General features: G+C 47.1%; 1 protein-coding gene across 2 annotated transcripts in view; it reads right to left on the reverse strand.

Moving 5' to 3' along the window:
- ZZEF1 (zinc finger ZZ-type and EF-hand domain containing 1) overlaps positions 1–17,726 on the reverse strand; it is a 1,404,152-nt gene that overhangs the window by 271,905 nt on the left and 1,114,521 nt on the right. For both annotated transcript variants that reach the window (XM_069226690.1, XM_069226689.1), the window contains exon 46: positions 4,089–4,189. In XM_069226690.1, coding sequence (XP_069082791.1) covers positions 4,089–4,189 — 101 coding nt within the window. The remainder of the gene's footprint in view (positions 1–4,088; positions 4,190–17,726) is intronic.

Here is a 17,726-nt window from a genome sequence, read left to right on the forward strand (position 1 = left end):
ATTAGATACTGCAGTGCGCACACCACGTCAGCATCCAGAAGCTCCCAGCCCCGGAGGTCTGGCTGCACCCTCAACAATACCAGTAAAGTGACATCATCAAATTCCCCTCTTTAGATATTCCGCCGCGAGCTAGGCGGGGCACTCCCGCACCATGATGAAGATCTAGTCCAGTCAGGAGAAAGTCCTTTGGGCTGTGGAAAAGAAGGAATACTGTCTGTTGGTTGAGTGTACAGCTCTCCAAGTGCTAAGGGACCCAATGCTCAGGATAAATGTGTCAAGCTGGTCTCCATCCGGAGCCTTACCACGCCAGTGTGTAATCTGTCCAGGTTCTTGTCCATTAGCTCGTTCAAGTCTTCACCCATTACATGTATATCTATGACCCTCTTTGCAGGAGAGGCCCTACCATTTCCAGAATGGGTAGCCGGCCTGTGTGTGTGGGGGGGCCAGGGATGGCACATAGGCACTTAAAGCAAACACACAAGAGCGTCTCCTAGTGCCCTGAATTCCAACAAATCATCTGTGTGGGTCGTGCCTGGTCCTGTCTACATGAAAGGAGGGGCTTTTTATAAGAATCACCAGTCCTATGGTACCCTTGTGAATCCTGAGTGAGACTGTAGTTTGTAATGCACTTTGTTAGCACTGGATTATATTTCCGGCTAGATGTGTCTCTTACAGTAGTATCACGGCTAGGGACCATCTCTCCTAGACGTACTGAGCCCCTACCCCACGTCTGAGCTAGTTAAGGGGCCAGGTGATGCTCCATGACAGGACCTTTAATCAATGTGTCTCATCCCCCTGCATGTCGTGTGTCATTGTCATGTTCCTCCTTGCAAAGAATTGCTCCATGTTAGAGTGTGTGTCTTGGTCTTGTTACCCCGTTATATGTTCCAGGTCCCCCATTCCTGTCTCAGGGGCCGTGTGCGTCAACTAATGAAATGGTATACTTCAAACAAAAACTACCCAAATTCGGATAGAAACCAGGCTCCCCATGACTCTCCCCCCATCCCATATTTCAGAAAATGAAGTATCTGTCACCTGAACCTGCAACTTCCCAACATATCAAATACTAGGGGCAAGCCTGTTGTCAGCTCCGCAACCCCTCATGCTCAGTAGTGTGGTGCCCCTGAGAAAACTGTGCCCCAGATGCCTCTCATTTCGGTCACTAGTGGGGGTGGCCCAGCCCCACTAATTTCCAGACTCCGAGGCCTACCCTGGCTGTGAGGCCTCTGGCAAGTTTGGATCGTTGTCTTCGTGCAAGTGTGCAGGGGCCGGGTTCACTGGATAATCGTTCCAGGGGGATTTCAATTAAGGTCTCTCCTCCACTCACTGCCAGATGCCCTCTGCGGTGTTGAAGAATTGAATATTCCTTCCTTGGTAAACAACCTTCAATCAGGCTGCATACAGGAGCATGTATTTGATTTGCATTGCTCGGAGTTTGGATTTCACCTTCAGGAGGACTGTGAGCCATTGCTGTTGGACAGAGTTTAGTCTGGGAATATTATGATCCGAGCTGACTCCGGTGAGACTGTCTGGGATTCCCGAGCCGCTGGAAGGATAGCATGCATGTTTGAGTAGCAGAGCAGTAGCACAATCACCTTTCTAGGTGGCATTCCTGAGTTGGGATGTAAACGGATGTGCAAAATATTGCTCCAGGCGTGTTCCCTTAAGTCACTCTGGGATTCCTACCAGGCGCAAGTTGTTACTCCAGGATGTACACTCTACTCATTTCTTGAGCTACAGTCACTTCCTGCAGCTTCGCAAATTTCTGTGTGAATACTTCATCTTCCGCTGACGAGACTCATTTCCATCTCTGTCATGCATTCTGAAACTTTACGGAGGTTGTGTCTCAGAAGGGATATCTATGTGGCGACCCCATCAATGCTCTCCTCCAGGGCCTTAGGTGAGTCTCTTATAGCCTGTAGCATGGGTGCCACGGATGTTGGATCATTACCTTGCTGCTTCGTCTCCCAAGGACCATCATCTTGGGAGGGGATCACCACTCTTGTGCCTGGTTTTGAAAAACAATCGATATTCTCTTGGGAAGAGGCTGCCACTCAGCCTCCCTTCAGCATGGAGAGATCCCTGGGCTGCACCTCCTTCAGAGAATGGGTATGGATGCTCGTTGGCCACTCGCCACGTAAATCCCCTATGGCTGGGGTCAACTGGGTGAGCCCCAGGTTTTCACCCCCACTCTATTCAGTGTCCACTCTACAGTGCGCACAGCAATCAGTGGCTTAGGGACCCGTGTTGTGGGGCTCGAACAGCTTGCTTCCACTCGTAGCTGCACAGGATCGAAGGCACTGAGCCAGCCCCCCACCCCAATCACTTGGCCCCATCTCTTCTATACTCCCATGGTGTTCCACTTCGCAGGGTTACCAACTCCTCAGTGATACTGGTGTCGGTCCTCCTCACACACACCCAAATGAAGCACAAGATAGGATCCTCAGCAGCGCCCAGCTGCTCTCACAGAGGGAAGATGAGTGAAGGGGGCACCGGCCTTCTCTGCTCCGGCTGGGGATCCCAGTACAGGCATAATGCAGGGCCATGGGGAAGCTGTCTACACCTCCCAGGTAGTTCTCTCCAGGGCATTCACAGTCACTGCCTCAACCCAGGCATCCCACATCATCTCCCCTTGTGGGCTCTGGAGGTGTCCCTGCTTCACGTTTCTCACCTCTGCCCAGAATGGAGTATCTCACTCAGCAGTCTGGCTCTGGGCCACTCATGAAGCACGCACTTGCCTCACCATTGATCAGGGCAGAGGCATTTGATAGGCCCAGCTCCTCAGCAGGCTGCAGACTCGGACTGGGCCTTTCCGTCCTCCATGAATGTCCGGGGGAGGGGGGAGGGGGTAGGTGGTGGGGGGTTTGGGAAACCTGTGGAGGTGGGGGGATTCAAGTGGTCGCATCTCTGTCTCCTCCTGGGCTTGGTATCCTATAAGCGCAAGTGTCCACCATATTTCACAGCCAGCACAGCAGCCTGAAAAGTTTGCTGTCATTAGGTCACTGAGTGCCACCCATGCCTCCAAAACTGGCCAGCCGATTGCCTCATCGGTTATCAACCTGACACGGGAGCAACAGGGCCAATGCCACACAGTAACATCGATTAGATGCAGATATTTGGGATATGGTGGAACACTGATGGAAAATAAAATTGGTTGTAATCCTCCTTCGTTCTTGGGTAAATGCTTCCTTGCTCCATGTTTTGCACAGCTGAGATTGCCTGATGCTAATGTAACAGTATCTGCGTACGCCTCACTGGAGAAGAGGTTCCACTGACTGTTTCTTCGACTAAATATCTGTGAAAGAATAGATTTGACGTGTTCTGAATTGCCAAAGTCTCATTAGCTATTTACTTCTCTAATGAAGGACAACTCCGCTGCAGGACCTCTGAAATCAGAATCTCCAACTCAGGCTTAGTGTTAGTGCCACTGTCATTCTGCAAATCACATAATAAACCTTCAACAGAATTTCTAAAAGGAAGAAAATTCTCTACTTAACTGGCGTCATCGTCACCACTTCCAGGGTAAAATTCATCAAAGCCTAATAATATTAAGTCAGAGCCGAAAAAATATCAACTAAGTAGAAATACTCCCCAGTGATCACCTATTTCTATATGAAGAACCTCTTCCTCAATATATTTTCACAGTCCTTTTTCTCAACGTCTGTAGTATCAAGTCTCTAATGGGAGTTTTTGTAAATATCTTCTGATTTAGGAACCACTGGCACAACATTCATGGAGAGAAACTTCAATCCACACATTTCTTGCATGATGCCAGTTGAGCTGCAGGTGACACCTCCAAAGACCAAGGCAAAGCAAGGGGAAAAGCTTCTGGCACAGCACCAAGTTGCTCAACACCAAATGCACCACAAGAGTGGCAAATACAGCTTATAGAAGTTTGACCAACTTGTTTACATGAAGGCCTAGAATGCCTGCATTGTCTGTTCAATAAACATGTTTAAAATAGAAAAGCAAAGATCTTCAACGGGAGCTAGAGCAAACAAAAACACAAATATCACATTTTTAATAATATCCAGACAAAAAATACTTTTCACAGTTTGGCTGCTTCCCGTAAACAGTAGTATATTTACCTCTTCTGAATTTCTAGAAAAAAGGAATCAGTTCTTCTCATTTGCAGTTCGTACATAGCACGAAGAATATGCAAAGGAGCATTAAGGGCATCATGTGTCATCTGTAATAGAACAAGGTAGATACATAAAGTTTAAAGATCCTTTAGCAAAAGTGCTATATGTCTTGAAAATGTACAGTATTTTTAAAGCTTTATAGACCACTTTAAATTGTTACATAGAACACATATGAGCAGAGTTTTAACAGTACATACTGTTACATCTGTATATGACATCAAAGAAGCGTAAAAGGGTCCAACCTTTTTTCCACACCCTCAAAGGCAGAGATGAGACTGATAGAAATTGCAGTATACCTGAACTAAATGGAACCTTATGAAAAGTAATAGGATCAAAGCTCAAAAAAGGGGTGGTGGGCAGGGTTGGTAAAGAAAGAATGCTACTGAAGGCAAGTAATTTTGTATGGATACATTTACTGCAGATTTCTCATTTCTTGAATTCATACCAAAGTAGTACCTCCAAGTTAAGTAATCTGATGAGACTGTCAAACCAAGAAATGAAACAGCACCAACATCCAGAATAAACCATCTCTGCAGAAAGGTCAAAGAATTTCAGATTGTCCTGCTCAATCTCCTAACCCATCTCAGGGGAAATTCATTTCTCTGGGGTCCTTGAAGAGGAAACCACATGGTGCAGAACTGTAGACAATGTGTGTTCTCATAAGCAGCAAGACTCTACTAGAGGGCTGCTGTGGTAGGTAAATACTGATTGCACAACTTCAAGGTGAAGACGTCACCAGCATGATAGTGCCGACTGACATTATCGTTCGATGTTTTCAGGAAGCCCATCAGATGGTTCACAACAAGCCAGACATTGTGAGTTGGAGCCCAAGACCAGAGCCTCAGTGCCTCTAGACACAGGCATAAACCCAGGTCAGCCATCTTGTTGGTGTACCACATCAAATTCATGTTTCTTTCAGGACCTGTAGTGATCTATTGTAAATGGAAAGCAGGAATCCTTTGAGAGCCAAGCAGACCAGGCTTCTCATTTTCAATGCATTAATATGACCGCACTAAATGAAAGAACGAAGCTTCAGTAATCACTGTAGCCATTGATGAAGGAGAGCAGAAGTATTTTTCCATATATCAGGCTGCCCATCACTGGTTACCACCCCAGGTCTTTTGCCAGTTCTGGGGAAATGCAAATGGTATCTGTCAAGACTCCGCAGTGCTGGTCCAACTGGAAACAGAGGCAAAGATTGGATGAAGCACATGTTGGCTAAATCATCTGTATTTCATCATTATAGAACATTCATGTCTGGCTTTTTGCTCAATCAGCTGCATCAGAACAACTATGATTTGTTATCGAATATACCAAGGCGAAGTTGTAGGAAGCTGGCCTGGTGTGTGGTGGACATCTATGGTGTTGGCACTTTATACCAGGTCCAGGAGACCCCTATTAGTGAATTTAGGCAGTGTCTAAGAACCCATGAATCTTTAGAGGTAGCTGTGTATAAGCAGCCAAGCCTTATCTAGGTGACATGCAAAGCTTATGCAATTCCACAATAGTCACACAGCAACTTATCACCCATGATAGAACCACACAGTGTTACAAAAATAAATGTACTTTATTATAGTAACACAACACTAGATTACTTATAGGCAGTCCCCAAACTGGAGGTAAGTACACACTATATATCTACACAGTAATACTTAAAAAATGGCACAAGAACCAACAAGCATTGGCAAAAATTAGTGAAAAATAGTTAGGGACTTGGGGAAGCTGTTAGAGGGAAGCTGGAAGAACCAGGGACCCTAAGAGGTGAGTACCCAAGTGACCCCCAGCGACCAGGAGAGCAAAGGTAAGTACCTTGTCTTAACAAGGACTAACAAAAGGACATAGAAAATGGTTGTGCAAGAACAGGACCAGACAAAAAGGAACCAAAGGTGGGTTCTGGAAGAAGAGGACCTGCAAAAGAAGGGGACAGAGTCCAGTCCACGATGGAGTGTCTAGTCGGGGCAGGAGCCCCTACCCACCCGTCTGTGGATGCAGATCTGGGTCGACGATGGATGAAGAAGACCAGCTGTGGAGCCCAGGAGCTGAAGGGGAGTCCATGGAGCAGTGCAGATGGTGTCCGATGAAGTTCGTGAGTTCGCACCTGGTCAGTGGTGTAGGAAAACCACCAACAAGCCTTGGCAAATGCAAGAGGAGCAAAAGAAGGGTTTCAAGGCTGAAGAGGACCAGTAAGGTCCAGGGGACTCGACCCTTGGTGGGGAGTCCGGGCTGACCCTCAGTAGTCGGGAGAGCCAGGAGAAGCAGTCGTAGCCCCCACAGGCAACCCACTGGCAGCAGGCACAGTAATCGCAGTGAGGCCCAATCAGCAAACCTAGAGAGGAGTCCCACATCGCTGAAGCAGCAGAGAGGAGCCTGTTCTTGGCAGGATGAAGTGCTGGCGGCCAGGGCTACTCAGACCCTGAAGATCCCTTTGAGCAGGAGACAACAAGCCTGGTTAGCTGCAAGAGTCACAGTGCACAGGGGTACTGTCCTGCAAGAAAAAGCAAGGGCTCACCGTCTTCCAAGTTGGACAGCAGGCAGAGAGGACCAAGGAGACCACTCCAGTCCACCACCTGTGAGCAGGATCTATGCAGTTCCAGAGGAGATCAGATCCATGCAGCCGGATGTCATTGCTGTAGGTGCCTGCAGATGCAGGGGAGTGACTCCTTCACTCTAAGGTGGATTACTTCTTGCTTCTTGGTGCAGGCTGAAGTCTCACCGCCCACAAAGGATGCACAGCTGGTGAAATGTTGCAGATGCTGGAAGGAGTCGGAGAAACAATGTTGCAAGGCGAGGTCATCTCGGGAGTTGCACTATTGGCGGTTCATGAAGAATCCAGCTGTGGTTCCAGTGGCCAGAAGTAGAAGTAAACGATGCAGAGAAGACCTGGCGGAGTCTTGTATGTATGTCCTATCAGGAGGGGTCTCTGACGTCACTGCCTGACCTGGCCACTCAGATGCTCAGGTGTTGCCTCCCTCTCTCACAGGAAAACCTTTGTTCTGCTTTCCCCTGCCCCAGCTGGTCAAGGAGCAAGAGGGCAAAAACCTGTCTGAGGGGTGGCAGCAGCGTGGGCTGCCTGGAAAACCCTAGAAGACTGGTAGGAGCAATACTGGGAGGTCCGCTAAGGAGCCCCAAAAGTGCATAGAATCAAACAACCAATACTGGCAACAGTAATGGGGTATGATTCCAACATGTTTGATACCAAACATGCCCAGGTTCGGAGTTACCATTATGTAGCTGGACACAAGTAGTGAGCTGTGTCCAGTACACGGGTAAAATGGCTTTCTCGCACTTACAAAGTCCAGTGCAATGGAGCTGGAGTTCGTAGGGGCCACTCTGCTCATGCAGGGGTGTCCTCACACAGAGAGACTTGCACCCTGCCCTTTGGGCTATAAGGGCCTACCACAGGGGTGACTTACAGTGACCTGGTGTAGTGACTTGTGGTGAAAGGGTGCATGCACCTTTTCACGCAGGCTGCAATGGGAGGAGTGCAGACACATTTTGTATGGGCTCCCACGGGTGCCTTAATACATGTTGCAGCTCATGGGGACTCCTGGTGTCCCGATGCCCTGGGTACCTAATTACCATATACTAGGGACTTGGGGGACACCAGTATGCCAATTCTGGAGTGCACAAAGGTCATAAGTAACCAAATTTGGAGGGAGAATGCACAATCACTGGGGTCCTGGTTAGCAGGATCCCACTGAAAACAGTCTAAGCACACTTATAGCAGGCAAAAAGTGGGGGTAACCATGCCAAGAAGAGGGTACTTTCCTGCAGAAGTAAATACATCAACTGTTTACAACATTAATGTCTGGACTTTGTGATTGCTAAAGGACCCATCTATGATTGCAAACCTCCTAGAATACTGGTTACACTGGTTAATGATAGGATGTCAATTTTACAAATGTTGATGTATTTACCTGCATCTTGAGTGCTCCACCACTAAGTTTTGAATCATTCTTACTCTAGGAGCAACAGATTTTCTGGCCTCTGTAGTTAACACATTGTGGCATCATATCTGATGAGGGCGTATGAGCACCTGACCCTGTGGTCTACTTTGCTTTGACATATAGGTGATGTGGGACAGTTATATCTAAGTTGCCTTTCTTTTTGTGTTTGAAACAGAGGCACCACTGGAGTGCTCGACTGGGCCACCAAGAGTGGAGAACCATCAAGCTGCATGAGGTGAGCAGGCCCAAACGACATGGGACTGTCACGTTGGAGGAAGAGCTCTCTCTCCTGAAACATCGGGATCATAACCTGAATGGCCTGAACTGGACAGCGGGAGGAATGGAATGAGGTAGATAGTGTCTTGCTCCACCATGATGAAGACAAGACATTGAGAAGACTGCAGGTGCTACATAGGAAGGCTGGAAAAAAAACTGCAGATCTGACAGCAGAGAGATTGAGGTCTGCAGGTGGTTCAGCAACTGCTGCGGTAATCCCACCTTTAGAAGCTAGTCTTCAAGGTACAGGAGCATAAATTTACCCAACATGTGAAGACATGCACCAAACACAGATATCACCTTTGTGAAGTCTTGAGTATCTGATGTTATTTTCAAATGAAAGGACCATAAATTAACAGGGGGTGGACCACTGCAAAAACAACAGTTGATGGACGGAATGCAGAGCAAATCAAACATTCACCCCCAGTCACAGATCTGGGTTTAATCCATCAGTTTTTTTGCTTGTCATGCCATTCCAGTTTGGACCCAGCCATATGCAAATCAGTCTTGACCCTGTTCCCCATGGGAACAGTCCAGCCCGAACTGCCAGGCCAGGTCTTCCCTGGACCAGAAACAACCATCCTGAGATCGGTTTCAGGGTATCACCCTTCATAAGCCAGGCTAGCTTGAAACTGGTGGCATGGCAAGCACGGGACCCACGTCTGGGCATACCCTTCCCACTTGGGGTGACAAATGCAAAAACAACAGTTGATGGACGGAATGCAGGGCAAATCAAACATTCACCCCCAGTCACAGGTCTGGGTTTAATCCATCAGTTTTTTTGCTTGTAATGCCATTCCAGTTTGGACCCAGCCATATGCAAATCAGTCTTGACCCTGTTCCCCATGGGAACACTCCAGCCCTAACTGCCAGGCCAGGTCTTCCCTGGACCAGAAACAAGCATCCTGGGACCAGTTTCAGGGTATCACCCTTCATCACCCAGGCTAGCTTGAATCTGGTGGCATGGCAAGCACAGGTCCCACGTCTGGGCATACCCTTCCCACTTGGGGTGACAAATGCAAAAACAACAGTTGATGGACGGAATGCAGAGCAAATCAAACATTCACCCCCAGTCACAGATCTGGGTTTAATCCATCAGTTTTTTTGCTTGTCATGCCATTCCAGTTTGGACCCAGCCATATGCAAATCAGTCTTGACCCTGTTCCCCATGGGAACAGTCCAGCCCGAACTGCCAGGCCAGGTCTTCCCTGGACCAGAAACAAGCATCCTGGGACCGGTTTCAGGGTATCACCCTTCATCAGCCAGGCTAGCTTGAATCTGGTGGCATGGCAAGCACAGGACCCACGTCTGGGCATACCCTTCCCACTTGGGGTGACAAATGCAAAAACAACAGTTGATGGACGGAATGTAGAGCAAATCAAACATTCCCCCTGTTGTGTGGTTAGTTTTATGTATCTTTTGCGCATTAGCTTCAGGCTTTAGGCCTTTGTGCACTTTGCCCTGAATGTATTTTATTCATTTGCTGACAGCTTAGAGCCTCTGTGGACTTTGCTCTAAATGCTTTTTATTAGGCTTCGTACTGTTATTTTTCAAATAGCCAGTTCTACGGTGTTGTTTTTTATTCATATCACACTGTTTTGCCTACTTCAGCACTGGAGTTCTCCATAACATATTCACTCTGTGCTTCAGTCAAGGATACAGTCTGGTACATTGCCGATAGACGTGGTAGGAGTTTAGATTTGGCATTCCTGCGTAGGGACATTTTGTGATCACGATGACATGTTAGTTATAAAATCACTTCCTTGTCCCAATACACGCAAGAGGGAGTGTCCGACCAGGGAACCACAACTAGACGCTGACTGCCTCGTTGCAGATGCTAAACCAGATCACAGGCCTTTGCTCAGGTATGAGGGCTGATGTCTCCCCAGTGATTCAGAAAGGCAAGCTAGAAGCTTAACATGCTGTGCTCTAAATAGAACAAGCAGAGGGAGAGTAGAAACTGTTAGGCACTATGATAGCTTTGTTCTTATGTTTTACTCTCCTGGTGACTATTTAAATCCTACTGTGTTGTATTGTTCTGGTTATTGCGGCTCACGCCTTATTATCTAAAATACAGTTGTTTTATTAAAACATTATATAAAACTTATACTGTCTTTGTCATTTGTATATGAGATCATATTGTAAATGAGAGAGTTGGTTTGGATCTGAGTGACCACGACTTCCCTGAGAAGTTCCAAAGATGTCATGCGCTCGGCTGCCCAATCATTTCTTCCACATGGGAGAAATGAGGCACTGCTAGTTAGCTGGAGCAAAAACCGGATTTAGGGTGACAGAGTTCCTTACACGTGGGTCAGACTCAGTCCCCCACACCGTTATCGATCCTGCTGCCTAGAAATCCAGTATCTCATTTAGGATAATGAGAGCCCACGCAACACCCCCAAGTCACAGATCCGGGTTTAATCCATCAGTTTTTTTGCTTGTCATGCCATTCCAGTTTGGACCCAGCCATGTGCAAATCAGTCTTGACCCTGTTCCCCATGGGAACAGTCCAGCCCGAACTGCCAGACCAGGTCTTCCCTGGACCAGAAACAAGCATCCTGGGACCGGTTTCAGGGTATCACCCTTCATCAGTCAGGCTAGCTGGAATCTGGTGGCATGGCAAGCACGGGACCCACGTCTGAGCATACCCTTCCCACTTGGGGTGACAAATGCAAAAACAACAGTTGATGGACGGAATGCAGAGCAAATCAAACATTCACCCCCAGACACAGACCTGGGTTTAATCCATCAGTTTTTTTGCTTGTCATGCCATTCCAGTTTGGAACCAGCCATATGCAAATCAGTCTTAACCCTGTTCCCCATGGGAACAGTCCAGCCCGAACTGCCAGGCCAGGACTTCCCTGGACCAGAAACAAGCATCCTGGGACCGGTTTCAGGGTTTCACCCTTCATCAGCCAGGCTAGCTTGAATCTGGTGGCATGGCAAGCACGTCCATCATCTTTTTGTGTTGCAGGGAGTGGACCATGCCACAAAACCCAGGCACCCTCGAGTGAATGCAGAATCAGTCCACAAAAATACTGCCCTGCAAGTCGAGGGACACCATTCAGACCTCCAGCTCCATAGCCGAAATTTCTTGTGGAAAGGAATGCATCATTCCCTTGTAGAGGATGGGATTTAGAATGAAAAATTCAGAATGGGACAGAGAAAAACGCTTTCTTTTTTAACAAGTTGGCCGATCTCATTCTCTGGAACCAATTCCGCAGCCTCATTACTCAATTCAGCAAAAACCTCCTGCTGCAGAATGCAAGCATGGTCTTCTTAGCTGATATACGGAGTAAAGGGATGGGCATAATCGTCTTCGAAAATCTGTTGGACCCAAAAGTCCATGGTAATGGACCACTGTATTTTCTGTGTGCCTCGTTACCACTCTGGATACCACGTCTTACAGGAAGCCTGTCAGTGCTAGAAAGAATGCCTTAGCACTAACACCATTATGTAGAGGCAGGAATCTGACCTTTTTTCAGAAGGACGGTCATTCAAAAGACAGACATATTCCTTTTGCAGTCTAATAAGGAGAAGTCTTTTTAATAAACTGTCTTCAGCTGGACAGTTAGAAAATATGTAGCAGCTTGTTGCTAGCCATGGGCATGAGTTTTGCAGTATAAAACATCTTTAGTGGAACAAATTGTTTCCTTTGCCTATACTGAAATTCTCTAGCTTGTACTCTGTTTCTAAACAATGTACTTAGCTATTGTTTGTAAGGTGATTCAAACACTGATGTATTCTCCATTGGCAGGCTTGGAAACAACTGTAAGTTAACAAAGGATTCCCTAGTAGTACCCCTGGTACCTAAGGCATGGGTACTGAAGAGGTCCCCTCAAAGCTGTAGCACAACTTGTGCCACTCTGAGGGACCCAGCATCAACCTATGCAGACTACCATTGCAGGCTGCGTGAAAAGGTGCTCCAAAATTGAAAACACAACATGGCACACAGCCTGGGTGCCATGTCCCCTAACACTGCTGAAGCAGGGTGCACTATATTGCATGTGAGGGCATATCTGCACAAGCATATATGCCCTCCTTTGTCTTTGTCGATTCTCAAACCTAGTAAGTGACCAGGGAAGACATTTAAAACACATGCTGGACACTGGTCACTACAAGTTGCCCAGCTACATGATGGCTACACTGGAGATAGGGATGTTTGGTATCAAACTTTCTCAGATTAATAAAGCCTCACTGATTCCAGTGATGGATTTATTAAGAAATGTGCACAAAGGGCACCTTAGAGGTGTCACCTGAAAACCTGCCAACTACTAGTGTGTTGACTGACTGGTCTTGACCAGTTCCGCCATCACAAATGCGTTTCTGGCCTCCCAAAATGAGAGCCAGCACTCTCGAGGGCCGGAGACAAAAGCCTCCACGGGGCCAGAGGTGTTATCACCTCACCCAGGCAGGGTGGATATTCCAGGGCGGGAAGCTTTAAAGGCCTAAACACCTTTGTAATACAACCCAGGTCTCTCCAGATGGTGGAGATGACCAGCCCCCCCCTGTCCGGACCACTCTTTTGGCAGTAACACAGGTGGGAAAATTAGGCAGATTGGGAGGTGTGCCCACTTCATCCCAGTCCCACCCCTACGGTGGACGAGCTGAAGTGGACACTATTTTTTTCAAATTTCTCCACCTGTTTGTAAGGAATTAGGCTACTAGGGTTAGTGTTAGGCCCACGTCCCAATGGAAGTGGTCATAGAAGGGATGCAGTCACCCTATAGGTGGGCAGCCCATTGGCTACCACCGGGCACTCAGGGCAACGCCCCTAAATTGAGTATTTAGGTGGCACCCCTGAACCCTAGAACTTGAATTTAGTTAACTTAAGAAGACCTGGACAAAGAAGAAGAAAAGATCTCACATTTAGACAACTTAAGAAGACCTGGACAAAGAAGAGGAAAAGAAGAAGCAGTTGACCATGCCGGACAGCCTTATGACCTCCAAGGGCTCTCCACAAGAAGCCAACTCGTTCAGCCTCCACTAAAGACTGAAATCTCACGTGGGCAGCGTACCTGCTCTGCAACAAGAAACTTCAAGGAAAAAACTCAGCAGCTGCTGGAACCTCAGAAACGCGACACCTGAAGTGACCACTGCACCCGACGTCCATGACCAAGGTGAAGCAAACCAACAGTGCCAACGCAGCTCCCCAGCTGTCCAGAGACCAAGTCCAGTGTGATCTCACCCATCTTGGACTTTCCCAAGACACTTGCAGCCTCTGCACGCAGGCCCCCTCTCCCACACCTGGTGATGAAAGAAAACTCAACACCTCCAGCAACCACTGCAAACGTCGCCCCGTACCCGATCAGATGTGGGTCACTGGTGCCAATGATGTCCCCTAGCTCCTAAGAACTCAAGCCCACCCTGGGTCCACCCCTGCTAGACTCTCCGACGATGTCTGCAGCCTCAACACACAGGACCCCATAACCGCGAGTGCTCCTGGATGTGGAAACCTGACACCTAAACACACCCCTGCATCCGTCGCCCCTGGGCACAGGAGAAGGGTAACAAAGGGGCACCTACATCCCAAGCATTCCCAGTCTGCAACCTAACTGTCTGATATCATCGAATGGCTTCCTAGCCAGAGCCGGCAGCCTGTTTGTTATGAGGTCCAACTCCCATAGAGAACAACTTGGCACTCAACGCTTTAATGCACCCCAGGGCTGCCTGGTGCGACCCGCTGGTCTGGTTTTTATCAGTGCCCAGTACTTACTTTTGCTCCTTGAGCTCAACCCCATAAGTCGTTGTTAACCCTGTGTTTGCTGAACACTGTTTTACTCCATAGGATAACACTGAGGAGAACTCTGAAAATTGCACTGTGTTTTATGAAACTGCAAAGTATTTATGCTTATAAGTCTATGTACCCAATTATGAATATCTTTGGTTTGAAGAAGAAGTTACTTACCTTCGGTAATGCTGTATCTGGTAGAGACACAGACTAGCCACAGATTCCTCGTCTTAGAATTCTATCCCAGACGTCAGACTGGACCCGGAAACATTTTTTCAGTAGCACCTCTGTGCATCGGTAGAGAGCATCGTGCGACTCCGTAGTGCCGTTGCCCTGAAAAGGACATCAACGGAGTCCATATAGTCCTTCTGTGACTTAGACCGCACAACACCGCAGAGCCACATAGAAACCCCTATGGAACAGTGTATACACCAAAAAGGGTGGACATAATTATGATGTAACGACCACCAAAATGAAACAACAAAAGAATGCCCGATGCGAAACTGAAGCCAAAGTACCCAGTTTCAAAGCGGGGAGGATGGGTGGGTTGATAAGGAATCTGCTGCTAGTATGTGACTCTACCAGATAAGGCGTTATCAAAGGTAAGCAACTTGTTCATCTGGTAGAGACAACTAGCCGCAGATTTCTTATCTTAGAATTAGATACCAAAGCAAGAGCAACGCAGGATGAGGGCTGCAAACACATCTTGCTCTGATAAACGGACAGATACTGTGCAATACAGTAAGAACAGGAACACAATGCAGAGAGACACCCTTTGAGGAGAGTCTAAGCACAAAAAGGGTGTAAGCAACAAATGGAGGAAATCCTTCAAAAATGTAATAGAAGCAAGAGCGGTAATTCCCAAGAAAGAACCAGAGCAGAGATTAGCGAGTCAAGTGTGGGCCAGTCAGAATTCTGCTAAAAGGAGAATAGAAAGAAAGATTCCTGCTATGGAATCAGGATACCAGACCTTAGAAACCTGTAAGGTCAGAAAAGAAAGATGTGATAGAAAAAGAGAAAAAAACCTTCACACCCCCGAACCAACAATAAATTAGCGATTCTCGGGGTAAAAGCTGTTAGAGAGATACCTGCAGTAGGTGACAACAGGTAACAAAGAAGATACATCCAGAAGGAGAAAAACTCTCCAAGACAGACACAAAACCAGTCATGAAAGAAAAGGGGTCAACATCATCCCTTAGGCGCACTATAGCCCTCCCTTATGGAAGGAGGGGAACGAACGGCAAGAGTCATTGCATAAACCAATGGTGGTATACAAGAATAACCATGCCACATTGGACTAATGATTAGAAAACATGTCCATGAAAAAGGCAGGGTATGCCTGAAAGGAAAAAGGGGTTTTGAAATCAACGGTGAAGAAGTGAAATGACTCAAACATATGTAAAAGAGAACACTCACTATGCAGTGGAAGCATCCGTGAACCTAGCTTGAAGTCACAGAGGAGTGCCCCACATATTTCCTATGAGGGACTGCAACCATGACCACAACTTCACCATAAATTTCTGTACACAAAAGGAAAATATCACAATAAAGATATCATTGTGCAGAAAAACAGAACAATAAGGGATGAGTGTCACAACCACCTTATAAAAGGGTAGAAGTAAGGTGAAAGTAGGAACTTCCAGGGGTAAAAGCCAGTGAAGAAAAGAGAACCGGAAAGAAGAACTGGAAAAAAAGCATTAACTGAATTGACCAACGGAAAGGCCATGGAAAATGGAGAGAAAAAACCTCTTCCATAATAAGAATGGAAAAAGGACATACGCAAAAGCAGTCATAGAAATCCTAAGGACTGTAGGAAACAAACTGCTCCAATAGGAGTACCAAGGAAGTTCTCCAGACAGAACAAGAAGCAGGTAAAGAGTAGCAAAAAGCTTACACAATGGCTCCAAAGAGCAGTGGCTGAACACAAATCTCCATAGAAATCATAGAGATTGTAGGTGACCCGCCTATAAGTAGACCACAACAGAAATCACACAATAGGTGGAATGAGACTCAGACCTGGTCTGAAATAACAAAAAGGACCACTGTGTGTGGGACAACAGAGAAAAATTATTGTAAATGTCATTAGCTGTATAACAACTGAAAAGAAGTGATCAGCACCACCGTATGCACGCAATTGTGCCACTAAGTAAAATCTCCATGATGGAGGAGAACATGATATTAACACGTGAACCTGCAAGGAGCACGAAGTACACACTGGTGGTGAACTCACAAAAGAAACACATTCCAGAATGACAATAGAACAGCTAAAGTTGATGCACATGTACAGACACACCCACAAGAGGACCTGCACAACTAAGTGGGAGGGTGTGAGACCATGAGAAGAATGCCACAGTAAATGCTCCTTAAAGGAGCACTAGAAGAGGAAGAAGTCATGACATTAAGTCCCACCATGAGCTTCTCTGAAGCAGAGCAAAGCTGAATGCGTGCTAAAAAGGGACTTGCCATCAAAGGGCATTTCAAGCAACGAATCACGTATGGGTTCTGAGAAATGTGAAGAACGTAGCCAAGTCCATAGTCGTAGCGCTACAGAGGAGGCCATAATCCACCCAACAGAATCAGTGGTATCCAACCACAGTGAACACCAGGTTTGGCAGCCTGCTGACCATCCCGTATCAAGGGCATAAGAGCAGTAGTCCTAGCCTCGCCAGGCATAGAAGGCAAAAGACGCTCTACTGAGTCCCACAGAACGTGGGAAAAGCGAGCAAGTACACAAGAGGTGCTAGTGGAACGTAAGGTCGAATGAGATGAGGCAAACATCCTCCTACCAGAAGTGCCCAGCTGCCTGGCTTCTCGCTGTGGTGGAACAGGAGGAATCTGCGTAAGACTATGTGCAGCCAAAGCAGTTTGCACCACAAAACTGAGTCATAGGGTGCCTGCGAAGGAATGAAGGATCCTCCGGGGTTGGCCTGTGTCTGTGAAAGACAATACGCTCTGCTCCACACGGGGACCAGAAACTGGCTGGGACCAAACTCCCAAGAGGCTATCATAAAGAACCTCACAATAAGGAAGGACCAGCTCCACAGAAGACTTGTCAGGATGTAGTATGTCAAGTAACGGATCCGTGGACAACTGCACCGTAGGGAGCTGTAAGTGCAACACCACTGAAACCCCTTTTAAACATATCTGCAAAAGCAGAACTAGCTTCAGTAGCCAAACCAGGGGAGGAGAGGAGGCTGGATGCATTGGCCATATCAGGCAACCAATCTGAGTTTAAAAATGGAATGGTACCTGAATGAGGAGGATGAGGATGTTCAGATCCCTCCATCAAAGTCATATCCGTGGACGTCGTCGCTATGGAGTTGCATGACACCCTATACCGACACCCAGAGGTGCTGCTGAAGAAAAAAAGTTTCCGGATTCAGTCTGACACCTGGGGGAGAATTCTAAGATAAGGAATCTGCAGCTAGTTGTCTCTAACAGATACATATATAAAAAGCGTTGTTATTTTTCGAAATGGGTCTCAGATTTATTCTTTGAGTGTTTCTCATTTATTGCCTCTGTGAGTACAATAAATGCTGAGCACTACCCTTTGATAAGCCTAACTGCTCGCCCACACTACCACAAAATGAGAGTGTTAGTACTATCCACTTTTGTCTCTGGAAGCCAAAT

This window comes from Pleurodeles waltl, chromosome 3_2 (assembly GCF_031143425.1).
Source record: "Pleurodeles waltl isolate 20211129_DDA chromosome 3_2, aPleWal1.hap1.20221129, whole genome shotgun sequence".
Lineage (NCBI taxonomy): Eukaryota > Metazoa > Chordata > Amphibia > Caudata > Salamandridae > Pleurodeles > Pleurodeles waltl.